The sequence below is a fragment of the Vespa velutina genome, chromosome 22 (genome assembly GCF_912470025.1).
Source record: "Vespa velutina chromosome 22, iVesVel2.1, whole genome shotgun sequence".
Lineage (NCBI taxonomy): Eukaryota > Metazoa > Arthropoda > Insecta > Hymenoptera > Vespidae > Vespa > Vespa velutina.
Genome location: NC_062209.1, coordinates 2,649,259 through 2,677,185, shown reverse-complemented (window position 1 = coordinate 2,677,185; position 27,927 = coordinate 2,649,259). Strand labels below are relative to the sequence as shown.

General features: G+C 32.0%; 1 protein-coding gene across 5 annotated transcripts in view; it reads left to right on the top strand.

The window, feature by feature from the left end:
• Positions 1-27,927, top strand: part of LOC124956475 (myb-like protein Q) — a 42,171-nt gene that overhangs the window by 10,462 nt on the left and 3,782 nt on the right. For 2 of the 5 annotated variants that reach the window (XM_047512334.1, XM_047512335.1), the window contains exons 2-5: positions 6,803-7,039; positions 8,076-9,755; positions 26,017-26,102; positions 26,373-26,497. In XM_047512334.1, the coding sequence (XP_047368290.1) occupies positions 8,662-9,755; positions 26,017-26,102; positions 26,373-26,497 (1,305 nt within the window). In that variant the 5' untranslated portion in view covers positions 6,803-7,039; positions 8,076-8,661. Of the gene's footprint in view, positions 1-6,782; positions 7,040-8,075; positions 9,756-26,016; positions 26,103-26,372; positions 26,498-27,927 lie in introns of all 5 variants that reach the window. The other 3 variants (XM_047512330.1, XM_047512332.1, XM_047512333.1) reach the window with 2 other exon arrangements.

The following is a 27,927-nucleotide window of genomic DNA, read 5'->3' as shown; positions in this document are numbered from 1 at the left end:
TTTCTCTTTCTCTTTCTCTTTCTTTCGTCACGGAAGTTGCTTCGAGTAGTTCTTCTTCTTTCTTCTTCTTTCTTCTTCTTGTTTTTGTTCATCGTCGTCGTCGTCGTCGTAGTCCTCGTCGTCGTAGTTCACTTCGTCCTTGTAATCTTTGGTATCTTCAGCGTAGTCATCATCGTCGTTTTTACTGTTGTTGTTGTTGTTGTTGTTGTTGTTGTTGTTGTTGTTGTTGTGATCGTTGTTATTATTTTTATTGTTGTCTACAAGTTCATTGATCCGTTCGGAAAATCATTGACCTTCCTGTGAATCTATTTGTATATCTATTCAAGAATTTGCTATAAAGGATTATTCTATCATAATTCTTACAAACCCATCATTCATCAAGCTATCATATTATTATCATTGTTATTATTGTCATTGTTATTATTGTTGCAACTGTACATACCGTAAATTCATCGATTCGATTTAAAAAAAAAAAAAAAAAAAAAGAAAAAAGAAAAAAAAGAAAAATCATTAACCTTCCTGTGAATCTACACTGATGACGATTTTAGAAATTCAAATTCATTACCTTTTAGAAACACAATTCGAACGATTTTAAATATCAAAATCTCTTTACAAAATATTTACTTGTTTTTGTAAAGGAGAAGAGGAAAAAAAAAAAAGAAGAAGAAGGAAAAAGGAAATTGAAGAAAAGAATTTTGTCGGAAAAGCGCGGATTTGCAAAGCGTGATTTTCTGAGAAAAAAAAATTGAGGACGAATTTCCGATGTAAAGTCTTTATCCAAGATTAGCAGAAGAATTTTTCTCCCTTAGTTCTTGTAAACTCATTAATTATCCATCACCCTCCTACCCTCTCTTACCCTCTCTCCTTTTCCATCCATTTTCTTATTTCCTTTGAGAAACTTTTACTTTCAATTCGTTCCTTCGAACTTTCCTTTTCTATATATAAAATAGATAGATAAATAGACAGATAGATAGAAAGAAAGAAAAATAAAGAAAGAGAAAAAAAACAGGAAAAGAATAACAATAATAATAATAATAATAATAATAATAATAATAATAATAATAATAATAAGGATGAAAAAAATGAGTACGCATTTCCTTTGAATTTTCTTTTTTTTTTTTTTTTTCTTTTATTTTTCTTTCTTATCGTCTTTACGCAAAGAAAGCACACACACACACACACATACACGCATACGCATATATCTGCCTATAAATAGAAAACTCTTTCGATTATTTCGAGGACACAGCTGCTACACTGAATAGTGGTTTAACGTTCGAACTATTATATTTACTGTTATAGTATTCTCGATAGCCTAGTTTTAACTCGCTCGGATAGACGATTCTCTTGATAAAAATTATATCGGGGGGTCTGTTATTTGTCGAGTAAGTAGTTTGAAATATTTAACTACGTAATAAAGTATAATGAGTATTAATTTGACGTTTAATTATTTATAATCATTTAGTATATATATATATATATAAGGATAATTTTTATTATTAAAAATTTTTCTAATTTACTTATCGAATAAATAGAATTGAAAATAATATATATTTATTTGTTATCTTTTTTTGTTAGCTTCTTTTCATTCTACTAATACGATTTCATTGAAAGGTGTTACATTGAATGGCTTCTTTTTCCTTATGCGATCCATATATCACTGTTATGCTATTTTTATGGATCGTATGGCTTGTGGGGGAGGTGGGCGGGAGGGAAAGGGGAAGCCTTCTCTTCTTTAACTCGATCATCGATGGTAAAGAAATCGATTTAAAATTCTATATGATTGCATTCTTCGGATTATTCGCTATTCATGCATATTAATTCCTAAATATGCTTTTACTAATAATAAAACTATAAAATAAATGTATATATATATATATATATATATATATATATATATATATATATACATATACATATATGTACTTTTTTTTCTGAAAAAGGAGATTATTCACTTAATACGATTTTACAGAAATCGATTTAAAATTCTGTATTATTGCATTTTTCAAATTATCGGATCGATCTATTTATCTGTTTGTAGATTTTATTTATAATTAAAATAAAAAAAAATATATATATATATATATATTAATTCGTGATAAAAAAATATTTGTGAGAAGAGTTATATTAATTTAATTATTATTTATATAAACGTTATATAATATATATAATATAATAATAATACTAATTATATATGTTACATATATATATATATATATTATTATTATTATTATTATTATTAATATTACTATTATTATTAACTTTAAGCGCGAATTGTAGTAATATTCTTTTCCTTTCAATTGCAAACATCCCGTTTCTATTATTAACCGTACAAACAAGACCATTTTGTTATCTCACCTTACCTACTCGGTTGAAACGTGCTCGTTCAATTTTTAATGTTCTTACCCGAGGTCTTTGCAAATAAAAAAGAGAAAGAAAAAAAAGAAAAGAAAAAAGAAAAAAACAAAAATTGCAGTGGGAATAATTGGAGTAAAAAAAAGAAAAAAAAAAGAAAAGAGAAGATATAGACAGGAGGTATAGGAAAGTTTTTGAAATTGGATAAGAGTGTATGTAGGACTTCGCTCGAGATCGAAAAACGAGGAAACCTTGCGTGGCGCATAAGCTCGTAATAATTTTAACGAAGCGTCGCGTGTAAGAAAACACAGGATTCTCTTTGCTATTCCATTTCTTATCAATCGTCGGAAAGAGATAAAAGATAATGAAAAAAATAAAAAAAAAAAAAAAGAAAGAGAGAAAAAGAACGAAAGAAAAATCGTTCTTGCAGATTCCTTATTCATCTTTTTTTTATCTCTTTTTTTTTTCTTTTCCCCTCCCCAGTCGACTTCAATAAAAATTTAAATTACTTCATTTTTCTATATAATAATAATAATAATAATAATAATAATATAAATTCATATCCGATACATTATGTATCCAATATATTAATTCAATATATGAATCGTGAATATTTCCTGATGAATTTTCATTTTGCAAATTTTTCGTCTTAACAATTTTCATAAAATTTACTAACAAACTTTTTAAATATTCTAAATATATTCATGTATAGACACGTATACTATAAATAAATAAATAAATAAATATATATATATATATACATATATATATACACATATGTTTTTAGTAAAGTATTTCGAAAATATGTACATGTATGAACCTTTCTTTTTTTTTTTTTCTTTTTTAATTCTTTTTAAGAAGTGCTGAAACCATCCACTAAAATATTTCCCACTTATTCTTTAATACTCTGTCTATGTGTATGTGCCTATATATGTATATATTTATATGTATACATAATTGTTTCTCTTTTTCTCTGGCATTTAAAGAATAAATTATAAACCATTTCATTACGTTCTCACAAGAGACGAGTTTTTCGCTTTCAGTTAATAACCTTTAGTACGTTACCGTGTATAATGATAGTTCGTTGAATATGTGGGTCGTGTAAAATGAACATTCCCTTTCCCATAAAAAGAGAGGACCGATTCGCGTATCACGATCGAAAATAACAAAAGTCGTTCCGCTACGTTGATCCAAAAAGAGAAAGAGAGAGAGAGAGAGAGAGAGAGAGAGAGAGGGAGAGAGAAGGAGAGAGAGAGAGAGAGAGAGAGAGAGCGAGAGAGAGATAGAGAGATGTTCATCACTGAATGATAATTAGTGTCACGCACTCGTTTTGTATATACGTATACAATATATACATGTGTGTGTGTGTGTGTGTGTGTGTATGTGTGTATGGATGTATGTACATTTATACGGTCCAAAACACCTTATTCAAACAAAATTACCTTTCCGTGCAATTTTGAAGTCGATAAGGAGGGAAGAATAAAAAGAAAAAAAAAAAAAAAGAAGAAAAAAAAAGGGGGAGCAATGATCCCTGTGAATGAACCGCAACGTTGATGGGTGTCATTGGAACCATAAAATTACGGTACGATTAACACTTAAACGATTATTACACGTGCGATAGATCTCGAATCGTTACGAGACATCTAACGTGTCTAATAACGGTTTGTTGACTCCCACAAAAACCAGTTTTCCAATAAAATACATATCAAAAGGTATCCGTAGAAGTTTGGGTTTAATTTAATTTTTAACTTTTTCTTTGTTTATTTTTTTTTCCTTTTTTTTCAATTATTTTATTATTATTATTATTATTATTATTATTATTATTATTATTATTATTATTATTATTATTATTATTATTAAAGCGGATAGATAAGTAGATAGTTAGATTAGATAAGATAAATAAGACGACTATATAATATCTTAGGTATATTAAAATCGAGAGTTGTTATTTATTTCTTCGATTTAAAACGATATCACGTTTGAATACCAATTGAAAATATTTCTTTTTTCTTAAAAACGATGTGATATAAGAAATTTATTTATAATTCTATATATATATATATATATATATATATATATGTATACATTATTTAATATAATAAATAACATATATGCTGTTACTTAATTAGAAATTAATCGACACAGATACACACGCACACACATACACACATATATATATATATATATAATCAATCATCGTATATGAGGATATATCCACATTCATTAATCATAATACTAATTTGTATGACGTAACAAACGTATTATTCGAGAAGACACATGAGGCGTCTAAAGTCTTACGAAAGATGATTTAAGAATGAAAAAAAGAAAAAAAAGAAAAATTGGAAAAGAGAAGGAAAGAAAAACAGAAAAAAAAAATAGAAAGAAAGAAGGAAGGAAAGAGGGAAAAAGAAGAAAAGTAAAAAAAAAAAAAAAGAAAACAAAATACCTAATTTTATCCTAAAGACGTAGTAGCGTTACTATTTTTGGTCTTTGAAATAGCGGATGAGAGGGCACCGTTTTATTACGAAAGTCTTTCGGACTTGATTCGAGCCGCTTACTACACGCTTTTCCACTGTACCGTTTGCGCTCGCGCGTTATGCTGCTCTTGCTGTCTTCTTTCATTGGGATCGTATACACTTGATATGTGTACATATCTATATCTATATATATATATATATACACCTACATACATACATTCATACGTACCTACATACATACATACATACATATATATATATATGTATGTATATGTGTATATATATATATATTTCTGTCCTTCTCCTCTGTCGCTATCTTTATTGTGCGTGTATGTGTGCGTGTATGTGTGTGTTGGTTGAGAGGGCTTGGACGTGCTCACCGTGACCAGCAGGCTGGACGTCCGGAATGCGAGCGGAACCCGTTTCTATGAGTCAAGTCTGGCTATTGACAACAGCCTCACTCTCCTCGTGCTTCTCATCGTCATCTTCGTCTCCTTCGTCTTATTCGTCTTATTCGTCTTATTCGTCTTAGTCTTCGACTTCGTCTTCGTCTTCGTTTTATTCGTCTTCGTCTTCGTCTTCGTCTTCGTCGTCTTGATAACCGATCCTGCTCGACTCGAGTGATCGCACATCTTGATCCCTCGGTAGGATACAGGAAAGAATGATTTCGCGAAATGTAAGATCGAATTTCCGGAGTTATATATATATATATATATAGACGAGCTCTTTTTTCGAATACATATGTGCTTATGCGTATATGTTTATTCTAATTCTTTTTAACGGGATTATTTTTTTTCAATCTTTTTTTTGTCTCTCTCTCTCTCTCTCTCTCTCTCTCTCTCTTTTTTTGTCTCTTTTTTTCTTTTTTTTCTTTTTTTTCGTCTAATATTTTTAAACACAATGTTTAAATTTACTTCAGTGTGCTTACGCACACACCCACGCACCTGTGCGTGATGTATGTATATACTCGTTTATTCTCATTCGTTTTATCAAAATTAATTCCTTGGAAAACATTTTTTTCTTCCTCTTTTTGTCCTTTCTTCCATTATATCTATCAAGTATAATAATATTTAGCTACGATCTAATAGAAAGATTTTACGATTTTTTTATCTATTTATTTATTTATTTATTTATTTATTTATTTGTCCTTTTTTTTTCTTTTACAACTCTTTCTCATATTTATTCGTACATCGTTAAAAGGATTCATTAATTCAATCTTTCTTCGTTTTTTTTGCTTTTCTTCTTTTTCTCTTCATTTCTTTTAATTTTCATTTCATCCCTTAAAATCTCTTTAAAATTAAAAAAAAAATAAGTCGATCGACGTATCATCGTTGAAAGAAAAACGAATAAATAAAATAAACGTTACTGGGGAAAGAGAAATTGTGAGTAAATAAAAAAAAAAAAAAAAAGAGAGAGAGAAAAGAAGAAAAAGAAAAAAGAAAGAAAGAAAGAGATAAAAAGAAAACGAATACAACGCGCAAATACGTGCAGCGTGAATTTTTCTAATCGATCGAAAGGTTCACCTACATACATAGATAGATTCAGGATATTTACCGTGTGCACTATGAATAGAAAGACCATACGTTCTTCGCGAGGTCTAAGTGGGTGGTATTAACTTCCTGAGCTACGTGAGGATAGCCTTCGCTTGTGGAAAAAAAAAATCGATTATCGATCGCCATTTCTTTATTTTTTTCTTTTGCTCTTTTTTTTCCTACTTTGTTTTTCAAACGATATACATAATACTTATATAATTATTCAGACGTATGACAACCTTTTTTTCTCGTACTTATAGAAATCATTTCAATTAGTATTTTATTGAATTGTTATATATATATATACATACATACATACATATATATATATATAAACATACATTTTTTCACCTACCTACTCACATGTTCGTACATATATATATATATATATATATATGTATGTATACATTTGTATATATAGATAAAGAAGTTAACGTGTAGGTGTAGAAGCTCGCGTGACCCGCGCGAGGCCTCCCATACGTATACGTTCGCCGTAGGAGGCAAATGTGCGGTGAAGAACGGCAGCAACTGCAGTAACAGCAGCAACTTCGACAAAAAGAAAGAGAAAGAGAAAGAGAGAGAAAGAGAGAGAAGAGTCAAGCCGTTAGCTAGAAAGCGATAATACGTGCGAGAACGAAGGTGACCGAAGAACGTATCTCTTCTGTTGAGTCGTTAATGGTGAAAAGACGCTAATATTCCCTTTATTTCTCTCGACTCTTATCTTTCTTCTTCAACTCCTCTTCTTCTTCTTCTTCTTCTTCTTCTTCTTCATCATCATCATCATCATCATCATCATCATCGTCGTCTTCGTCTTCGTCTTCGTCTTCGTCTTGTTTTTCTTCTTTTTCGTCGTCGTCGTCTTCTTCATCTTCATCTTCATCTTCATTTTCTTCTATTTCATCGCCTTTAATATATCGCGAATTTATGACCAATTTAGCGTCGATCAAATGATTTAATATTTAATTAAACGACGCCGGTTAGTTACACACGTCCAATTCATTTTTCTAAATTCTCTTTTCCTTTTTCTTTTTTTTTTCCTTGTTTTTTTTTTGTTTTTGTTTTTGTTTTGGTATTTTCCAACCCCCAAAAGAAAAGGTAGAAAAAAAGGAGGATAGTATATTTATCGGATTATTCGCCAACGTAATTCCAATATTCTCGTATAATTCGCAGATATAATTTAGAATAGTTTTTATACGCGTCAACAAAGTGAAATTTTTCACGATCATGATTTATCAGTAAATTGATCTTTCCTATTTCATTATAATAATTTTCAATGATTAATAAAATTATTGATCGTATAAATGTTAATAGTTACTCGAAGATAGAGATCATTAAATTTTTTTTTGCTTTCGACGTTTACGAATTAATAATGTCCATTTTTTATTTCGTACTCCTGTATATCAGGAATTCGAAAAGTTTTATGATGAATAAACGAATACGAGAGATTTCGTTTGATCGATCGATTAAAACAGATCAAAATGAAAGAAAAGAGAGATAGATAGATAGATAGATAGATAGAGAAAGAGAGAGAGAGAGAGAAAATCCTATTATTTATTAATATCCTTCTTCGTCCTTCGAGTCTTAAATTAATCCATCTATTTCTTTCTTTCTCTTTCTCTCTTTCTCTCTTTCTCTCTTTCTCTTTCTCTGACTCTTTTTCTCTTTATTTTGGTGTTCGAACGGTCCATTAATAATTTTCTACGATCTGTTCCAGGAGGGCCGACACGATCTCGGAAGCTATGCCGGCTGAGAGAGTATTAGAAAGGGGAGACGGAAGTGGACCGACATTGCAGCCACCTTAAGGAGTACGCGTGGGAGTTTGGATTGGCGAAGGTTGAGAGGGTGAATTTAGCGTAATACTTCGTTGTACGATGCCGATGTCGTTCGAAGCTCATCATCCACATCGCTGGTTCCTCCTCCTCCTCCTCCTTCTCCTATCAGATCGGCGTTCCTCAAGCGGTAGTCCCTCTCCTGAAAGAAAGTGGCCCAACATTTAAGGGTTACCATTGCGAATCCACGTCGTCGCCATGGTGGACCTCCTATGTAGCAACTCGTTGAGCCCGGGTACGTAGAGACGACCTTGAGAGATCGAGAACGAACGAAAAAGAAAAAGACGGACAAAGAGAGAGAGAGAGAGAGAGAGAGAGAGAGAGAGAGAGAGAGAGAGAGAGAGAGAGAGAGAGAGAGAGTGAGAGAGAGAAAGAGAGTGACAAGCAGAATAATTTGAATCGAAAGACAGGACACTATGTAAGGTGTTAAACGAGAGGACAGCCTTCCGCCCGTGAAATCAGCGTCGAGTAATGCTGAAGCATATCCTGACGGGGCAACCGTCATCAGCGGGCTCCAGGCATCACCACAATGACTATCAGACGAGCTCTGGCTCGTTGCACGCCGGCCACCATCATCACCATCAGCACAATCAACAGGAGCAACCGCAACAACAACAACAACAACAACAACAACAACAACAGCAGCAGCAACAGCAGCAGCAACAACATTACGGTGGCAACGGTAGCTGTGGTACGATCGCACGTGGAACGTCATCAAACTCTGCTCGGACGAACGGTATCGACGTTTACGAATCATTGGTTCATCAAACGTCGCAAAGACAAACGACGACAGGATCGTCGAACGTTCATCAAGCAGCTACGACACCTTCCTCGGCTCATCGTCATCCATTGAATCATTCGCAGTTAAGCGTTAATAATCTCTCGCAACGGCTCAATCACTCTCACGCCCTTAATCTCTCAACCCTGTCGACGTCTAAGCATTCGGTTAACAGTGTCAGTCCGGTAGTTGGTGCCAGTAACAATGTCAACGGACAGAATAACAATAATAATAACAACAACAATAATAATAATAATAATCTGTCGAGTGTGCCAGGTCAGACGGTCGTCGGTGTTCAATTGCCGATTCATCAGGATAGACCGAAGGCGAACGGTGGCTTCGATATATCGAGATTATCTAGATTACCTAGCCAAACGACACCTTCCCCAGCACCTGTTCTTCATCAGTCGGCATTACAGGCCGTCCAACAACAAATCGGACACGCTGGACCAACCGTCATACCTCTTAACGCCTCGTGGTCATCCTCATTGTCGAGAAATCATAGATGCCACGAGGCAGGCGTTAAGGAGATGTTAACGAGCCTTGGATTACTGTGTTTGGTATCTCTGTTGCTCGCTCTACTTTCCCTGATCTTCCTATTGAAGATTTCACCATTGACGGTCACGCCGAGTAGCCTAATCAGCCCGGAGGAGTACACGATCGTCTACGAGGTGACCTTGGCTTTATGCGCCCTCGCTCTGTCCTTGAACCTGTGCTGCCTATTGGTCTGCGCGATACAGTTCCTCTTTGCTGTTAAACTCGTCAAGACGTCGTATCAGGGACATCGGTAAAAATATTTTCTTTCATTCTTTTCCGTTCTTCTCTTCTTTTTTTTTTTTTTTATTTTCTTTCTTGTTTCTCTCTTTTGTTTTTTACCTTTACGCGATCAACCACGTTTTGTACACACACATATATATATATATATATGTATATGTGTGTGTGTGTGTATACGTACGTATGCCATGTATACATACACAAATATATATATGTATATATATTATATGTACAATTTCTACTTTGCGAGGCCGTTAACCGATGAACGATGAGCCAAGCGAAGGGAACCGCTTATCGTGCGAGTTTGACGCCCTGGAATCCAGTTCGATTACTTTCGAGAGTGCCGACGGCCGGCTGGCCGCCGTTACAACGGAGGATCCGTAATTAATTAACGAAATAAGAAAAGCCGTCCCATTTCGAACGATCGACCATGCAATAACGTACCTCGTGACCCTCGTGAAAGCTTTCCGGGGATCGCCGTACTGTCGTCGTCGGTATCGTTTCTATACTCAAACCTTTTTCTTTCTTATTTTTTTATTTATTTATTTATTTACTTATTTATCTATTTTTTTCTTTTTTTTTTTTTTTTTTACAACCATTTGTAACGAATATATCGTTCGGTAATTAATAATTAATTGTATCAGAGTAGTGTCACTTTTATTACGTACTTTGATACCATTTATTATAAATATCGAGAAATTTATTTAAGAAAAAAGAAAGGAAAAAAAAAAAATATATATATATATACCGATTAAAAGGCTTAGAAATATTGACACCAATAAATGGTGGTCTGTTTAGAAAGAAAGACAAAAAAAAAAAAAAGAAAAGAAAAAAAAAGCTGACGAACATATTTTTGACAGTAAACCAACCGAACAAAATTCTTTTAGTGATTATTAAATCCCCATTTTTTTTTTTTTTCTTGACACACATAGACATATATATACATAAATGGCTAACAATTATGGGTCTACCTTTTTTTCTTCTCCTTCTTCTTCTCTCATTTTTTTTTTTTTTTTTTTCTTTCGAGTAAAAAGTAATAGAAGATAGTGAAAGACAAGGAACAACGTCGTTGGTATGTCACGCGTACGCAACGCCAAATCCTCGACACACTTTTTTTTTCTCTTTTCCTCTTTTTTTTTTCTTCTTCTTTTTCTTTTTTTTTTTTTTTTTCAACGCTCTCCGCGTACACAACCAACGATCAAGATTATTCCTTCGGAATAAGTTCTCAGCCATCCATGCGTACATACACATTATACGTATACTTATATACAACATACATATATATACACATACATACACACACACACACACGTATATATAAGTATATAGTCGAAAGTAGGTGTCTCGTATCCAGCACGAGATCAATGAGTTTCGCGATACATCATCGGTTGTATCTCTTCTGTATAGTGTTTCTTCTCACGGAGAGTTGAGAGTGAATGCGGAACGTAAAAATTCACGTCCTGTGTACCTCTTACGTACATATATATATATATATATATATATATATATATATATACACGTATGTATATATAACACCTACATACGTAGTCTTAAAGGAATACAATCGTGATAGGCGGCAAAACGCACAGGTGCGAAGCGGCAACCTTTTTAGCGATGCAATGCGGATGAAATGAAATGGAATGAAATGAAATGAAATGAAATGAAATGAAATGGAATGAAATGAAAAAGAGAGGAAGAAAAAAAGGAAGAAGAAGAAGAAGAAGAAAAAAAAGAACTAAAGTACGATATGAAAAAGTAGAAGATACCTCTACATGTTATGAGATGTTCAAGATGCGATCGAGAAGTTCGTCGAGCGTGACCTCTCTTCTTTATTTCGTAACAGCCGGTAGATGAACTAGAAACTCACGATTCGTTAAAAAACAAAAAAAAAAAAAAGAAGTCTTTTATACGAGAAATGTAATGAAAATTAATTGGCATATATATGTTTTTTTTTTTTTTTCCATTTTCTTAAATTAATTGCTCGATATTTATAATAAAGTATCTAATATCTAATAAAAGTGACGCAACTAAAATATGTATGTATATATGTATATATATATATTTTATATACATTTATACATACGATTATTTGTATATGTGGATAATGTATAATAATCGGATGTTTTAGAAATAGATCGATGAATTTTAAGAAAAATTCTTTACTCGTTGCATGTATGGAGAAGAGAAAAAAAGAAAAAAGAAAAAAGAATATAATTGTAGAAACATTTCAATCCGGAAATCTTTTCTTTTTGAGTTATAAACAATTTTTTGTTTCTTTTTTCTATTTTTTTTTTTTGTTTTGTTTTTTTATAACAGGCTTTAAAAATAATTTTCAAATAGATAGGAAATTTAGTTTTTTTAAAAGTAAGCAAAAAAAGAAATAAACTACGATTTCACAATGATTTCCTTTTGGCATTGATGCGCATATATGCGCGTTTATCTCGTATCGACCTTGCACGGATTGTTCGATGCATATAAAAAACGTCTGACGTAAATGAAGCAGAAAAAGAAAAAAAAAAAAAAAAGAAAAAACCAGATATTTATATAACTTGGAAAAGGAAACGTTCGGAGGATTTATGTTTTTGTATGATCCTTTTCTTTCTTTTTTTTTTTTTTCTTTTTATTTTTTTTTTCATCCTTACAAAAAGTAAAATATGTTCTTAAAGTTTGATGATCTATTTCTGATACACCCTATATATATATATATATATATATATGGATGCATCTGTGTATCTATATACATATATAGATATAGTAAACGAGGTCGTGATAATTGGTAATTAGAACGTTTAGAAATCTAATGATATTGGTAATTATAAATCGTGATTTCATCGAATCGCGATCGATCCCTTTCTTTGGAGAAAATAAAATCTCTTATGATAAACTTCGTTAATGTAAAAGTATAATGTTTAAGTAACATTAATTTAAATTTATCTTATCAACCGGAAAGATAACCGATGATCCCGGTTGTTATATATTTTCTCTTCTATTTTTTTTTTTCTCTTTTTAATTTTTTATATACTCCCACCAATGTCGTTATCATGCGAGCTTATATCAACTGGCCCTGGCCCTATTATTTACAATCCCTTATCCATTTCTAGAGTATTTCAGAGAGAATTTAGAGGAGTATGAGGGCGGGACTGGTTGGAGGAGGGAAAAGGAGGAAGAATGTGGAAAAAAAAAAATAAAAAGAAAAAGAAAAAAGAAAACAAGGTCCCCTTGTAGGGAATGTCTGTAAAAATCGTTTTTGAAATTCCACGTGTTTGTTTGGAGGCCTCCAAGGCACAGAAACCTGAGAGAGAATTTTCCGAAGTTTTTTTTCTCTCTCTTTTTTTTTTTTTTTTTTTTTTTTCTAGTTTAGTAGTAGTAGTACTAATAGTAGTAGTAGTAGTAGTAGTAGTCGTCGAAGGTCCCATGCGATTGAAATTCTATCGTCGCGTCTGCCATCGTACCCGTTGTCTCTTTCTTCTTTTTCTTTTCTCTTTTTTTCTTTTCTTCTCTCTCTCTCTCTCTCTCTCTCTCTCTCTCTCTCTCTCTCTTTTGACTGCGGTAAGATGAAAGTCGATCTCTTTGTAGAAAGACGTATTAGAGCACGTATTAGAACTCGTATAAAAAAAAAAAAAAAAAAAAAAAAAAAAAAAAAAAAAAAAAAAACAGAATAAATAAATAAATAAATAAAGTAACAGAAAAAAATTTCGATAACACAAACAACGACAATGGCGGATCGATCGATTGAAATTCATTGAAAATATTCGTCTTTGTAGTATTAAGGATAATAAGTGCATTTTTATTTTTCGACGTTCTTATCACGTTCGTTACTTATTCTCTCTCTCTCTCTCTCTCTCTCTATCTCTTTCTCTCTCTTTATCTCTCTTTATCTCGGTCGTTGAAATTCGTTGAAATTTCCCATCTTTAGTGGTACAACGATAAGTAGACACGATCGATCGGACTCGCTTTTATTTTTGAACGTTCTTATCACGATCGTAGCTTATTCTCCTCTTCCTATCTCTCCTCCCCCCCCCCCGTCTCTCTCTTTCTCTTTCTCTCTCTTTCTTTTTCTACCTGCGCTCGTTCTCGTTCATCCTTACGAAGAATGTACAACCTGACGAAAAAAAAAAAAAAAGAGGAAGAGAGAAAGAAAGAAAAAGAAAAAAAGAAAAAAAGAAAAAAAGAAAAAAAGAAAAAGAAAAAAGCTTTTGAAAGCACCGCTTTAGTCAGCAACGTCGGCAAGTATATGGCATTGTTACGAGCGAAGACCTCCATTCTGTACGCCTTCGGACGTGCTCCGAAAAGCGACACGCTAATGGTGAATCCCAGGCCCTTCTCCCGGCCCTTCTCCCGGCCCATTGTCGTTGGTAGACTCTTCAGAGACACCCTGGGGTGCGGCCTTACTCGTTGTCATCGCCGACTACTATGACACTATGACGACGACGACGACGACGACGACAACGACAACGACAACGATGATGACGACAACGGCTATGACTATATGACTATGATTATGACTATGACGACGATGTTTTGTTGTGTTGTCGTCATCGTCCGAGAGTACGAATGATAACAACACGAATGGATGAATATCTAACGATCGTACCGAGTCTATTATGAAAAGACATTTTTCCTTCTTCTTCTTCTTCTTCTTCTTCTTCTTCTTCTTCTTCTCCTTTTTCTTTCTCCCTTCATCCTCTTCTTCCTCTTCTTCTTCTTCTGCTTCTTCTGTCCCTACTATCTACTAAGTACTACTAGCTCATTACCTAAGTGGCTCGCGATAACGGATCTTTGCGCTTTCATACTTACAAATCTCTCTTGTACCCACCACTCTAACTTCATCATTTCACTTGTACTTTACTTCATCCTCGACGAAAACCACGAGACAATCGTATATTCTTTTTTCCAATTGTTTCGAACGATTTATTCTTAGATTTGTTCTTTGAAAATGCGTTTGGAATTCCAAAAAAAAAAAAAAAAACAGAAAAAAAATATTTACGATTAGACGATCGTTTGTTTGTTCGATGAGAATGATTTCTTTTTTCTTTTTTTTTTTTTTCTTTTTTTTTTCTTTTTTTTCTTCTTCGATAAATCTTAGAATTTGTTCGGAAAGAATTTTTTTTAAATCTTTTCTTTTCTTTTCTTTTCTTTTTTTTTTCTTTTTTTTCCGTAGAATGTCCCTGTGAAAAAAAGAAAAAGTCGAGTGTTAGAAACATTGGGGAAAAATATTATTACGTTCTCTTTACTATTCTCAGATAGGAAGGTTAGAATAATTGAGGAAAAAGAATAAATAAATAAATAAATAAATAAATAAATAAGTAAATAAATGAATGAATAAAAAAAAAAAAAATAGAAAAGAAAAGAAAAGAAAGAAAAATCATTATACTTTCTTTACGTTCTCGAACGAAATTTCATTTTGTAGAATTCTATCGGTTATTGCGTTTTGTGTTTTGCAAAAGATCGAAGGTACTCTTTATAGAATGTCGAAATTGTTCGCAAAATAATATATATGGCTACGTACGAAAGACAAATTAGCCGAACTCCCGTTGCAAAATTCGTGTCGGCCGATGTAATTACAACCCACCGATCGGCGAACGACCAAAAGATTCCTTTCCTCTTCTCTCCTCTCTTCTCCTCTCTTCTCTCTCTCTCCTCTCCTCTCTCTTTCTTTCTACCCCCTCTCTACTCTATAGTTAAATACCCACTTACGACGATAAAACGTAGGATTCGATGTAAAACGATCGAAACGAATCGTCTTAAACATCTCTTGACTTTCTCTCTCTCTCTCTCTCTCTCTTTCTCTCTCTCTTTCTCTCTCTTCCTCTCTTTCATTTTCAATGAAATATTTTCATTTACGATAAGCCCAAGGTAAAAACGAGTTATCAAATTTAATCCTTTCTCCCTTCCTTTCTCCCCCCCCCCCCCCCACCCCCCTCTTTTCAACTAAGTGATTATTTGTAATCCTACTATAAATTGAATATAATTAAACGAACATGTGTTTAACGTATTAGTTGTAACGTACGGTTACAAACGATCAACTCACGATTTACTATAAACTTTATTTAAAAAATTTTTAAAAATATATGTATGTATATATATATATATTTTTTTTTTCTTTTTTGATATTTAAAAAATTAAAAGTATAAATATTTTTTTAATAGGAGTAAAATTTAATGAAAACATTAATAACTTTTCTTTCAGTTAGTTCTATCAACGATTAATTCTAAATCAATCATCTGATAAGTGAGAAACGATATTAGAAATGAATATATTGATTTTTATGAAATAACACTTTTAAAAAAGAGAAAAGAAAAAAGGAAGGTAGAAGAATACAGACTGTGACAAAATTTGTTTCATCCGTCAAATTCAAAAACAATCCAGGCTATTTACGTATATCGAAAATTCATACCGTAAGAAAATAAAATTAAAGAATACAATGGAAGGACATGTAAATCTGTTAAAATGATTAAGGAGTTAAATTAAAAAAAACGAAGGATATTTTGTGTCAATTAAAAAGTTCATAATCGTCGAATTAATTATTATTAAATCTCATTTATATATTCTTTATGTCTATCTTCAAATATATGATTTTCATATTTCTTAATGAGACATAATTAATTATTATATTTATCAACGTGTGAAAGTATCGCGTATCCATTTCTTTCTGGTATAAACGAAATCGAATCGAAACGTTTCTTTTCCCTTTCTTTCTTTCCCTTTCAATTCCCCTTCACCCCTTAAAGTCCAGTCTCAGTCTCAGCCCCTATCCCTCCTCCCTACTTAAGTTTTGTGGTCTAACGCGATGCTCAACGTCTGGTTTATGTTTCGGTTACCATCGGGGTATCGAGCGTTGGTGTTACACACGCGTTATATTCGTCTCTTCTCGAGTGCTACTTCGCATTCCACGGGTTCGAATCTCTCTGGCGTCCAAGAGTCGGCTCTCTCTCTCTCTCTCTCTCTTTCTCTCTCTCTCTCTCTCTCTTTTTTCAAGGGGCACGTTTCGAGGATAAGGAACGAATTTGCTGGCTCTTCTCGACGAGCCCCATCAACCGACGATGCTTGAGAATTTTCTCCTCGACGGAGGAAAAAAGAGAAAGAGAAAGACAGAGAGAGAGAGAGAGAGAGAGAGAGAGAGAGAGAGAGAGAGAGAGAGAGAGAGAGAGAGAGAGAGAGAGAGGTCATCGTGTTTTTATTGTCGACTACTTGCTCGCGAGATTTTTCTTCGAATTTCTTTTTTCTTCTTTTTCTTCTTTTTTCTTCTTTTTTTCTTCGCGCAATCGTTCGTTCTTCCTTTCTTTTTTTTTTCTCTTTTTAAAAGTCTCCCAAAAAAATTCACGAAGAAAAGTTTTTCACTTTCCTCTTTTTTCCTCCCTTTTTTTTTCCTTCCCCCGTCATCCCCCTCCCCCCTCCCTTTGTTTCTTAACTTTTTCTCGTTACGTTTTTTATATATATACTTACATACACACACACATACATATATATTGGACATATATGTATATCCAATTGTTATGAAGGAATTTGCCAAGGATTTAAACTGTTATTTAAGTTAATCCATAAAGTGACGTTATATTGGTTCTCTCGCTTTAGGGTTCCTTAGGTAAGCCCTAAACTAAAGTGTACAATGTGGATCGTAGGATGAGCCGTGAAAAAGAGAGGGTAAGAGAACAGGTGCGAGTCGAGAAGTCGTAACGGTTATCCCTCTTCCTTCCTTCCCCCCTCCCTCCCGATAATCCTCTCCCACCAATTCCCATACTACCCCTAGTTCCCTATACCATCCAACATTTATTCCATCGAACCTTTCTCCCCTTCTTCTTCTTCTTTTTTTTTATTATTATTTTCTTTTTTATTTTCTTTATTTTTTTTTCTTTTTTTTTTCTTTTTCTTTTTCTTCTTTTCCTTTTTCTTTTTATTTCTTTTTCCTTCAAGAAGCATCAGGGTGCACCCTTTTCGTTACATAGAACAGACACTCGACTCGAACTTCCCTCTTTTTTTTATTTTATTTTTTTATTTTTTTTTTTTTTTTTTTTTTTTTTTGAGGAAGGGAGGACGATCATTTCGAAAGAGGTAAAACAGGTACGATCTTTGCTATCTCTCTCTTTCTCTCTCTCTCTTATTCCTTTCTTTTTTTTCTTTCTTCGATGGTTTGTTTTTCGTTCTTTTTCTTTTTTTATTTTCCTTTCATTTTTTTTTTTTTTTCTTTTCTTCCTTTCGTTCGTTCGTTCGTTCGTTCGTTCGTTCTTACGTTAATTCCCGATTATAGTCGGTCATTGAGACCGAGAATACGTAAAAGGGTTAACGTACACGTATTTAGGTATTATATGTATTATAGGTATGTTGTATGCATGTACGTAGGTAGATACGTACGATCCATCATCGTGTAGAGAGAGAAAGAGAGAGAAAGAGAAAGAGAGAAAGAGAGAGAGAGAGAGAGAGAGAACATCGTACGATCAACGCATACGATCCATCATCCCGTACCTGGTGAGAAGTTAACGCTCACCGATCCACATCGTTGGAAACGTCGTTCCGTGTTTTTACCATAACCGCCTGGTTTTATATATCATCTCTAAGATGATCGCTTATTCGAGACCTTTACGTTTTACCTTACGTTAGAAAACGTAATTCATGACATTTACTTTTTGACTTTCATTTCGTACGTTCGTTCGTTCGTTCGTTCGTACGTACGTTAGTTCATTCATTTGTGTAAATAGATTCGTTTGTAAGTTTCTATTATTATATTTATCATTAATATTTTTTTTCAATTATCGATTATCAATGAAATTCGATTGATCTTTCAATGTCGATACTTAAATCGACGTATTCTTATAAATTTTAATTATTATTGTTGTTTCTCTTGTTGTTGTTGTTGTTGTTTTTATAATTTTAGAAAGGAATTTATTCCTTTTTATTTTTTTTTTCTTTTTATCTGTTTTAAATGTTAAAATAATTTCTTTTTTCTTGTTTTCTTTTTCTTTTCGTGGTGTTTTTTTTTTTTTTTTTATACACGGTACATCTTATCATGCAACAGACTGCACACGTACAATATCTTATATTTACATATCGTCTATTTATACAGATACATCCTGATTATTTTACTTTTCTTATATATTACATGTCCATTGCATTTTATTTATTATCCTCGTTTGAAGCATTTCTCTTTTCGTCTTATATATTTCGTCGTTATAATAATATTATTCGTCGTTATAATAATATTGCCAGAAATTATATATATATATATATATATTTCTTTTCTTTTTTTCTTTCTTTCTTTCTTTCTTTTTTTTTTTTTGTAAGTCATTCTAACTTCTCACGCGTATAAATCTTGAAACGTAGTCTGAGAAAACGATGGGTTAATTTAATTTCCCTATTTATAGATGGGTGTTTCTCTTCTATTGCATTTCTAGAAACACGACTCGTCGTAGTCCTTTTATTTACGTTCCTCGCGGTGTTATTTGTGGAACCGTTGAATATTTCATATCCTTTTAATTCGACTTCTTCGCCGTATTATATGCATTTCAACAAGTAACAACCAGGCTGAAGGACGAAGGACGAAGGACGAAGGACGAAGGCTGAAAACCGGTCGATATGAAAATCTTATTCAATTTTCGTCTTTAATACGACGATGTCGCGATGTCGTTTTAATTATATACCATCGAAAGTTATGATAAAGTTTAGATAAATGGTTTTGATAATAAATAATGAATAGATCATAATTTATTAATTAATAATATATATATATATATATAATTTATCTCAATAAAAAATTATATAACATTAAAATATACGATAGCGATAAAGAATTATTAAACTATTAAACTAAGAGTAAAAGAGAGAGAGAGAGAGAGAAAGAGAGAGAGAGAGAGAGAGAGAGAGAGAGAGAGAGAGAGAGAATAATTTATTTGCAAAAATAAATTAAGAATAAAAAAGAGATGTCCATTCGAGATTTATCGATAAAAGATATCAAAACTATAAATATATTTGAAATAAAAAGTATGCCCTTGAACGTTCCTTTTTTTTTTTTTTGCTTTTTTGTTTACTTCCGGCATCTAAATAAAATCGATGTTCGTAACAAAAAAAAAAAAAAAAAAAAAAACAAAAAGAAAAAAAAAATAGAAAACATGGCCGCTCGATCTCTGGCTTCCAGCCGGAAGTGCAATGGCATAAACACGGCTTCGCTTCGGTTACGTTCTCGCTCTGCTATGAAATACATTAACAGATAATAGTAGTAGTAGTAGTAGTAGTAGTAGTAGTAGTAGTAGTAGGAGTACGTAATAGTGATGTTAATAGTGTTAGTAGTGGTATACTACTAAGTAGTAGTAGTAGTAGGAGTGATAGTAGTACAGGAAAAAGAAAAGGAAGAAGGGTAGAAGAAGAAGAAGGAAGAAGAAGAAGAAGAAGAGGAAGAGGAAGAAGAAAAAAGAGGAAAGAGGAAAGAGGAAAGAGGGAAAAGGGCTCGTCATCATGTCCTAGCTCTTCTTCGAGTTCCCCGACATTGTGCGGCTAACCGTTTCGCAACATATTACATGCATCTTTCTCTAACGGCACGTACCTATGTGGTTACATACCGTACACATGAATATATATATATATATATATATATATATGTGTGTATATGTATATATATGTGCGTGTATATATGTATATACCTCACGCATGTCTCTCTACGCACTTATATAGGGTGACTCAAATATAAACTGTTACAACAAACTTATGTTAATATATTTATATGTATATATAGATATATATATATATTTTTTTTTTTATTTATTAATTCATGCATTAATTAATAATCAATCGTAAATTATTAATAATTTTACGATGATACGATGCCTATCATTTTCTATTGCTTTATAAATAAAAGCAATTTATTACGTTTGTTTTGATTCACCCAGTATATTTATAATACCTACGTATTTACGTGTAGTTACATACGTGCTTATGTATGTATAATAATCATCAATATATCGTGAAAGAGGCTCGTCCCCACGTGGAACCGTTCGCCAACTAGAATGACTATGGTTCTCGCTTTAATATCGTCTTTCTTCTCTTCTTCACCTTTTCTCTCTCTCTCTCTCTCCCTCTCTCCCCGTTTTTTTTTCTCTTTTCCACTCTTATAAATTACAAACACTTCTCTCTTGTGGCAATGAAACCGGCCGTTCCGCGAGCTTAGCGCGGTTTTTCCGCATTGCCATTTATGAATCCGTCGGTCGGTCGTCGACACCGTATAAGAATATAAAAGCGAGAAGATATTCTAAATACGGCCGACATTAACTTTTGATACCCTTTCTCTCTCTCTCTCTCTCTTCATTGTGGTATACGTTTGAATATGTATATATATATATATATATATATATATATCTTACGTATATATATTTAGTATCATATATATAAATGCAAGCGAGATACCGAATATTTTGGTCCATTTTCGCAGACATCAGGGAGACCGAGGTCAACGTACCTTTTACAAAAGGAACCCGACTGTCTCTATCTCCATTTCACTGTCTCGTTTTCATTTTTTAAACATTTTTTTTTTTTTTTTTTTTTTTTTTTTTTTTTTTTTTTTTACTTTTCTTTTATTCTCTTGCTTTCTCTCTCTCTCTCTCTCTCTCTGTCTCTGTCTCTGTCTCTCTCTCTCTCTCTTTTCTTATGTAATAGACAGTCTCTACATTTTATTTTTTATCTTTCGATTTTATAATTAATAATGACTTTATTTTAATTATAATCCTCTATGAACATCATCATCATTATCATCATCATCGTCATCGTCATCGTCATCATCATCATTGTCATTATTATTTTTCCCATTTCGATAGAATCAATTAAAATAAATATACAATCGATTTTAAATGAATTTATTTGCTTACATAATAATCAAAAGAATCTCTTCCTTAATATAAAGGAGATCCTTTTTTAGTTTCTTCAAAGTTGACGTATCAGTGAAAGAACATTTTGCATACATACACGTAATACATAAATACATATATATGTATACATATATATATATATATATATATTTATATACACGTATTATATATACTTGCGAACTGGTGGACACCCGTGAAACGTCATTGCCACTGATATCTTCAAGGACACGTCACGTCCTGCCCGTCGAAACGTGACTTTCCTCTTGATGAGATATCCGCACTTTTACTTTGGTGTTCTCTCTCCCTCTTTCTCTGTCTCACTCCTTCTCTATATCTCTCTTTATCTCTCTCTCTCTCTCTCTCTCTCTCTCTCTCTGTCTCTGTCTCTCTCTATCTCTATCTTTACCTTTTGTCACCGTTATATGTGGGTCGAAGCGAATGCAACGAGCCATAGAGAAGTCAAATGCAACGGCATGCATACCCTCGACCGTACACGAAGAGAATAATCGTTTCCATCGGGTTCTACATTTCTCTCTCTCTCTCTTTCTCTTTCTCTCCTTCTTTTTAGCTACATATATAGGTATATATATGTATATATGTTTATATATGTGGATATACACACACGTGTATGTTTGTATACTAGGTCGTACAGAGAGGTATGTATCTCCACGATATAGGTCTGTTATGGTTCTATGCTTGCATTTTATAAAAAGTATATAAATATATATATATATATATAAAGTATATAATTATTAGTGAATATTTATATATATATATATATATATATATATATATATTCGATCGATGTAGAAAAAATAGTATAATAAAATAGTAAGATATAGAATACCTAACTTTATTATTATTATTAACGTATACATTTTTACTATAATTATATATTATTTGATAATATTATATATACATATATATATATATATATATATATATATATATATATATATTAAATGTATTTTTTATACATATTTCTTCATGAATACATGGAATACATACAATCTATGGAAATATGTACATTGAAGGGGTAGTTGTGTTAGGAGCATTAACGTTTGACCCATAACATTTTTTTCTTTCTGTCATTGGCCTATCGATTTTTCTTATCTTAACGTGCACATATTCATTGAGATTAAAACGTTGATCCACTTTCAAGACAAATAAAATGTATCTTCTTCGTATAATCATTGATTGTTTTTACGTTAATCGTTAGCTCGATTAAACGAACATTATATCGATCATTGATCTCAATTATTTTTCTATATCAAAGATCATATAGGTATAATAATTAATTCTATCTTTCGTTCATTCTCTATTTCATTTATGAACATTCATTCGATTGAAATTGAAGAATTTTATTCAATAGGAAAATAAGAATTCTATTTAAAGAGAATTAAAATTTTTTCTATACAATATACACATAAACATATACATTATTAAATAATTCATATTTCTATGTATGATAAGGTCTCATATGTACATGTGAACGTACACGAATACAAACGTACATATACCTATCGAAGATATCGCTTCATTAAAATCAATAAATCTTAGAAAAACATCTCTCTCTCTCTCTCTCTCTCTTTCTTTCTCTCTTTGTATCCGGTTAGATCGTCCTACCGTGACACTAGTAATAAGGGAGTATATGTAGCTCGATCAACGTTAACGGACCCTTATTCTATCCGCGGCTACTCTTCGTCTTGAGTTCTCTCACGCGTGCAGAGAGAGAGAGAGAGAGAGAGAAAGAGAGAGAGAAAGAGAGAGAGAGAGAGAGAGAGAGAGAACACTCATCCAAGTCGAGCGCGAGGTTCCACCTTTCTGGTGCAAAAAACTCACGCATCTTTACTGTACATACATACATACATACATATATACATACATACATGCATAGTTAGGTACATACGTACATACATACATACATACATACGTGCTGCGTTTAAAAGAGGTTCATCGAACAAGAGCGCTTCCCACGATGCCATTGCTACCACCCTTCGAGGGTCATTGACCTCGAATGAATAACATTTTCAATAACCATTCTTAAATGTCTTTTGATTATTCAATTTTGTTTATTTTTGTTTATTTTTCATCCCTTTTCCTTTTTCCCTCCTTTTCTCTCTCTATCTCTCTCTATCTCTCTCTCTCTCTCTTCGTCGAAATCTAACTCGCGATATACTCGCGTTATAATCATTCGATTTATTTAAACGAATCGAATTGAGTTAATAGTACTTTCTAACGAAACAATATAAAATGAAACAAAAAGAAATTCTCACTAATATATATATATATATATATATATATATATATATATATATATATATATATATATATCATTGAAAAGAGACTTCTTGTAAATAATACGATAGTGAAATAATTATAGTTCCCAATCTGTGTTGGTATCTAAGTAAGTAGGTAGGTAGATAAGTTGGTAGTTAGATTTGTAAGTATATATTTATATATATATATATATATATATATGTATGTATATGTATATGTATATATACGAATTATAGGTTCTGTTTTACAAAACGTTTGGCTAAACGTTTTGGCAAAAATCGTGAGAAAGGTTTTCAATGTCACGATGGTAACTCGATAGCAGCCCCCTCTTTCGAATTAGAGTTTAGCAAGATAGTCATTATCAGGAACCGATGCTTAAGATCATCTGACGGCTCTTGTAATTTATGGAGAAACGTAAGACGATTATGTTTGGTGAAATCGTTCCCTCTTTATACTTGGTTACGGTTATATATCCGACACAGTATATAAGATATTAGCTTGGATCTCTTATAAACACCTACCTAAGCTAAGGTTCTTGTTCTCCATCGTGATCATAAATCTGTTTGACGCGTTTAACTGTCGACAAGGATCTTACGAACACGAAACGCGTCGTTAGAAACGAAAATCTTCCCTTGGAAAAATATTAGATAGAACAAAATTAGATACGGGATGTACTTATTAGTCTTCGATAATTTCGAATACATTCGAATACAATTATCTAGGTTTTTAGATACACACCCACACACATATATATATATAAATTTTTATATACGTAGTATGTAATAGTAATTTTTATATACGTGTATATGCATATGAGTATGTATGTATACGCCAACAAAATTTATTTATCCATTTTTCTTTCCTTTACTTTATATATTTTTACTTTATAGATTTGATTTGATTTGATTTGAATTAGAAATATTTTCATGAGTTGTACAAAAAAGAAATTAAATTTATTAAATTCAAAACGATTCCATTCAGATGAATTTTGTTATATATTTCGTATATATTTATATAATATTAATAATAAAAAAAAAAAAAAAAAAAAAAAAAAAAAAAAAAGAAAGAAGAAAAAAGTTAAGATTAAAATTAATACATTGTAATTATAGATGTAAAATCTATTCTAGGTATATGTATGTAATAAAACTGTACGATGTAATTCGTTACGTGATGTTAGACGATACACGATACAACGAGAAAGTTCGTGAAAAGACGTTCCGTCGATACTTAAAAGCCACTTTCGAGATTTGGTTTCATACACGAGAGAAAGAGAGAGAGAGAGAGAGAGAGAGAGAGAGAGAGAGAGAGAGAGAGAGAGAGAGAGAGAGAAAGATATATGCATCTAATCACATTACATCTCTTCAAATGGATACTCATAGATATTCGAAAGGAATACTCTGCGTCGAGAAAATACGTGTTATCGTTCAAATACGTGTCGATATTACAATTCAAAATAACATTTTCTATTCTCGTTCGAATAAAACGTAACGAGACATAAAAAAAAAAAAAAAAAAAAATATATATATATATATACAAAAGAAAAACAAAAAGATTTCTTTACGTCTTCGTCTGTAAAAAAAAGAAAAAGAAATGCACGAACTGACGAGAACATTTTTAATTGACACGAACATGAGTAATGGATTAAAATAATTCATAATAAATGAAGAAACGTTATATAAAAATTTATATGAAAAAAGGTATACGTAACTTTAAGAATATTCATTATTCGAACTTGCAATATATATGCTTATGATAATGAAAATATATAAATTTTAAATCATGTTGATTTGCTTTATAAATTCTTTTTATTTCTATTTTTTTTTTTAATATTACTTATTAATTCCTAAATAAATAATTTAACTTATATATTTATAAATATATACAAAAAAAAAATATATGTATATATATACATACCCACATTCTTTTATTCTTGTATTCCATATATCATAATAGAGGCTGAATAAATCTTTGACGTTGTTTACTCTATCGTGAGATAACTCGATTATATTTTTATTATTTTTTTTTTTATTACCTGCTTTTCTCTCTCTCTCTCTCTCTCTCTCTCTCTCTCTCTCTCTCTCTTCCTTTTCTTCTTTCATTTTCATCCTCTTTTCTTTTTTTTCTTTTTCTCTTTTCTTTTTACAGGAGCAACAAGTACCTGCAAAAGTCGTCTATCAGCCGTGTCTGCGCGGTCGGAGGCTTTTTCATTAGCATTCCAGTCTTCTTAACCGGTGAGAACATCTTTTTTTCTCTTTTCTCTCTCTCTCTCTCTCTCTCTCTCTCTCTCTCTCTCTCTTTCTTTTTCTTTCTTGTGAATATTTTCTATCGTTATCGTTAATACGAGCATTCTTGCATCCGTGCATTATTATATCACGCATTAATTGGCACGCTGACGTAGCAACGATAGAAAAGGAATGAAAAGGAAAGGAAAGGAAAGGAAAGGAAAAGGGACAAGAAGAAGGGCTTTAATTTCTGATACTCGTCCTTTATTTCCCTTATAGGCATGATCCTGTATACGTTTATACAGTTTCACTCGACGCCGGCTATAGTAACGTCTGTCTTTATCGGCCTCGGCATTGTATTCTGCGGATGCGCCATGGTCCATAACGTCTTCGTGTGGCAGAGGGTAAGCATCGTTTATTTGTTTGTTTCTTTGTTTGTTCATTTTTTTGTTTTTTTGTTTTTTTGTTTTTATTTCCTTTATAATATATTTTCTTTATTTTCTTTCTTTCATTTTTATATATATATATATATATATATATATATATATATATATATGTATATATATATTTTTTTTATTTTTATATGAGACACATTGCTTTTATTTTCTTTATTTCACGCATACACACGCGTGTATATATATAAACATGTGTATACATATATATACCGCATATCAGTCTTCCTCTTTTTTTTTTTCCTTTTTTTTTTTTTTTGTTTAATATATTTAGTAATACGATATACATACGTACATATGTATAAATATATACAGGGTGTTATACAAGCGATATTTTTTTTTTTTTTGGAAATTTCATTCGAATCGATTTTGCAGTATTATATATATATATATATATTTCATTTTTATCATATATTTTAACAATGAACGAACGATTCGCAGGAAATATATAATAAATAATTTCAAAAGTATATAACGATTATCAGTATATGCTTTTTTCTTTATATATATATATATATACTCCCATACTACCATATATACTCGCTCGATAGTAACACGTACGATACGTAAAAATACCGATTTCTATCCTACGCAAACTCATTAGCATAACCAGCATCGACGCAATCGACATATTATTGTAAAACTGTTCGCGGATTGTCCCTCGATTGGTCCCTCAACCCGCCCCTCTACCCCCATCCACCCACCCCAACTATCATTGGACGCAGGTATAACAGGTCATCGAAATCGAATATTATATTCCCCATTGACTTTACATAATATGCCGAACGTTGAACTTAAATCCTTAAGTGATAAGAGATAAACACACGATTTTCTTCCTTCGTTGTTGAGATCGAAGTTACATAAAAAAAAGGGGGTAGTGGGGGAGAGGAGAAGAAAAAAAGGAAAGGAAAGGGAGAGAGAGGGAGAGAGAAAGAAAAAGGAAAAAAGTTGCAGTTCCTTTCGTGAAATTTTCTTTCTTTTTCTTTTTCTTTTTCTTTTTTTTTTTTTTGTTTTTATTTTTATTTATTTTCTTCGAACATCGTAGAAAGAAAAAAAAAGAATACAAAAGAAAACGTACGTACAACAACGTACTTACAATACACATACGTACGTATATATATATATATATATTTATATAATATATATGTGTGTGTGTGTGTGTGTGTGTGTACATTACATATGTACGGTAAAGTAAGCCACCAAAAGAGTATCTCGAAATTTATGTTGATAATTTAACGTTTCAATACATTCCCGTTTACGGTCCATTATGGCGATTAATTCGCTCGTAAATTCGTATCACTTAATGCCGTACCATTAAAACAGCCGGGAGGTTTCTTTTCATAATAATTTCTTTTTTTTTTCTTTTCTTTAATTTCTTTTTT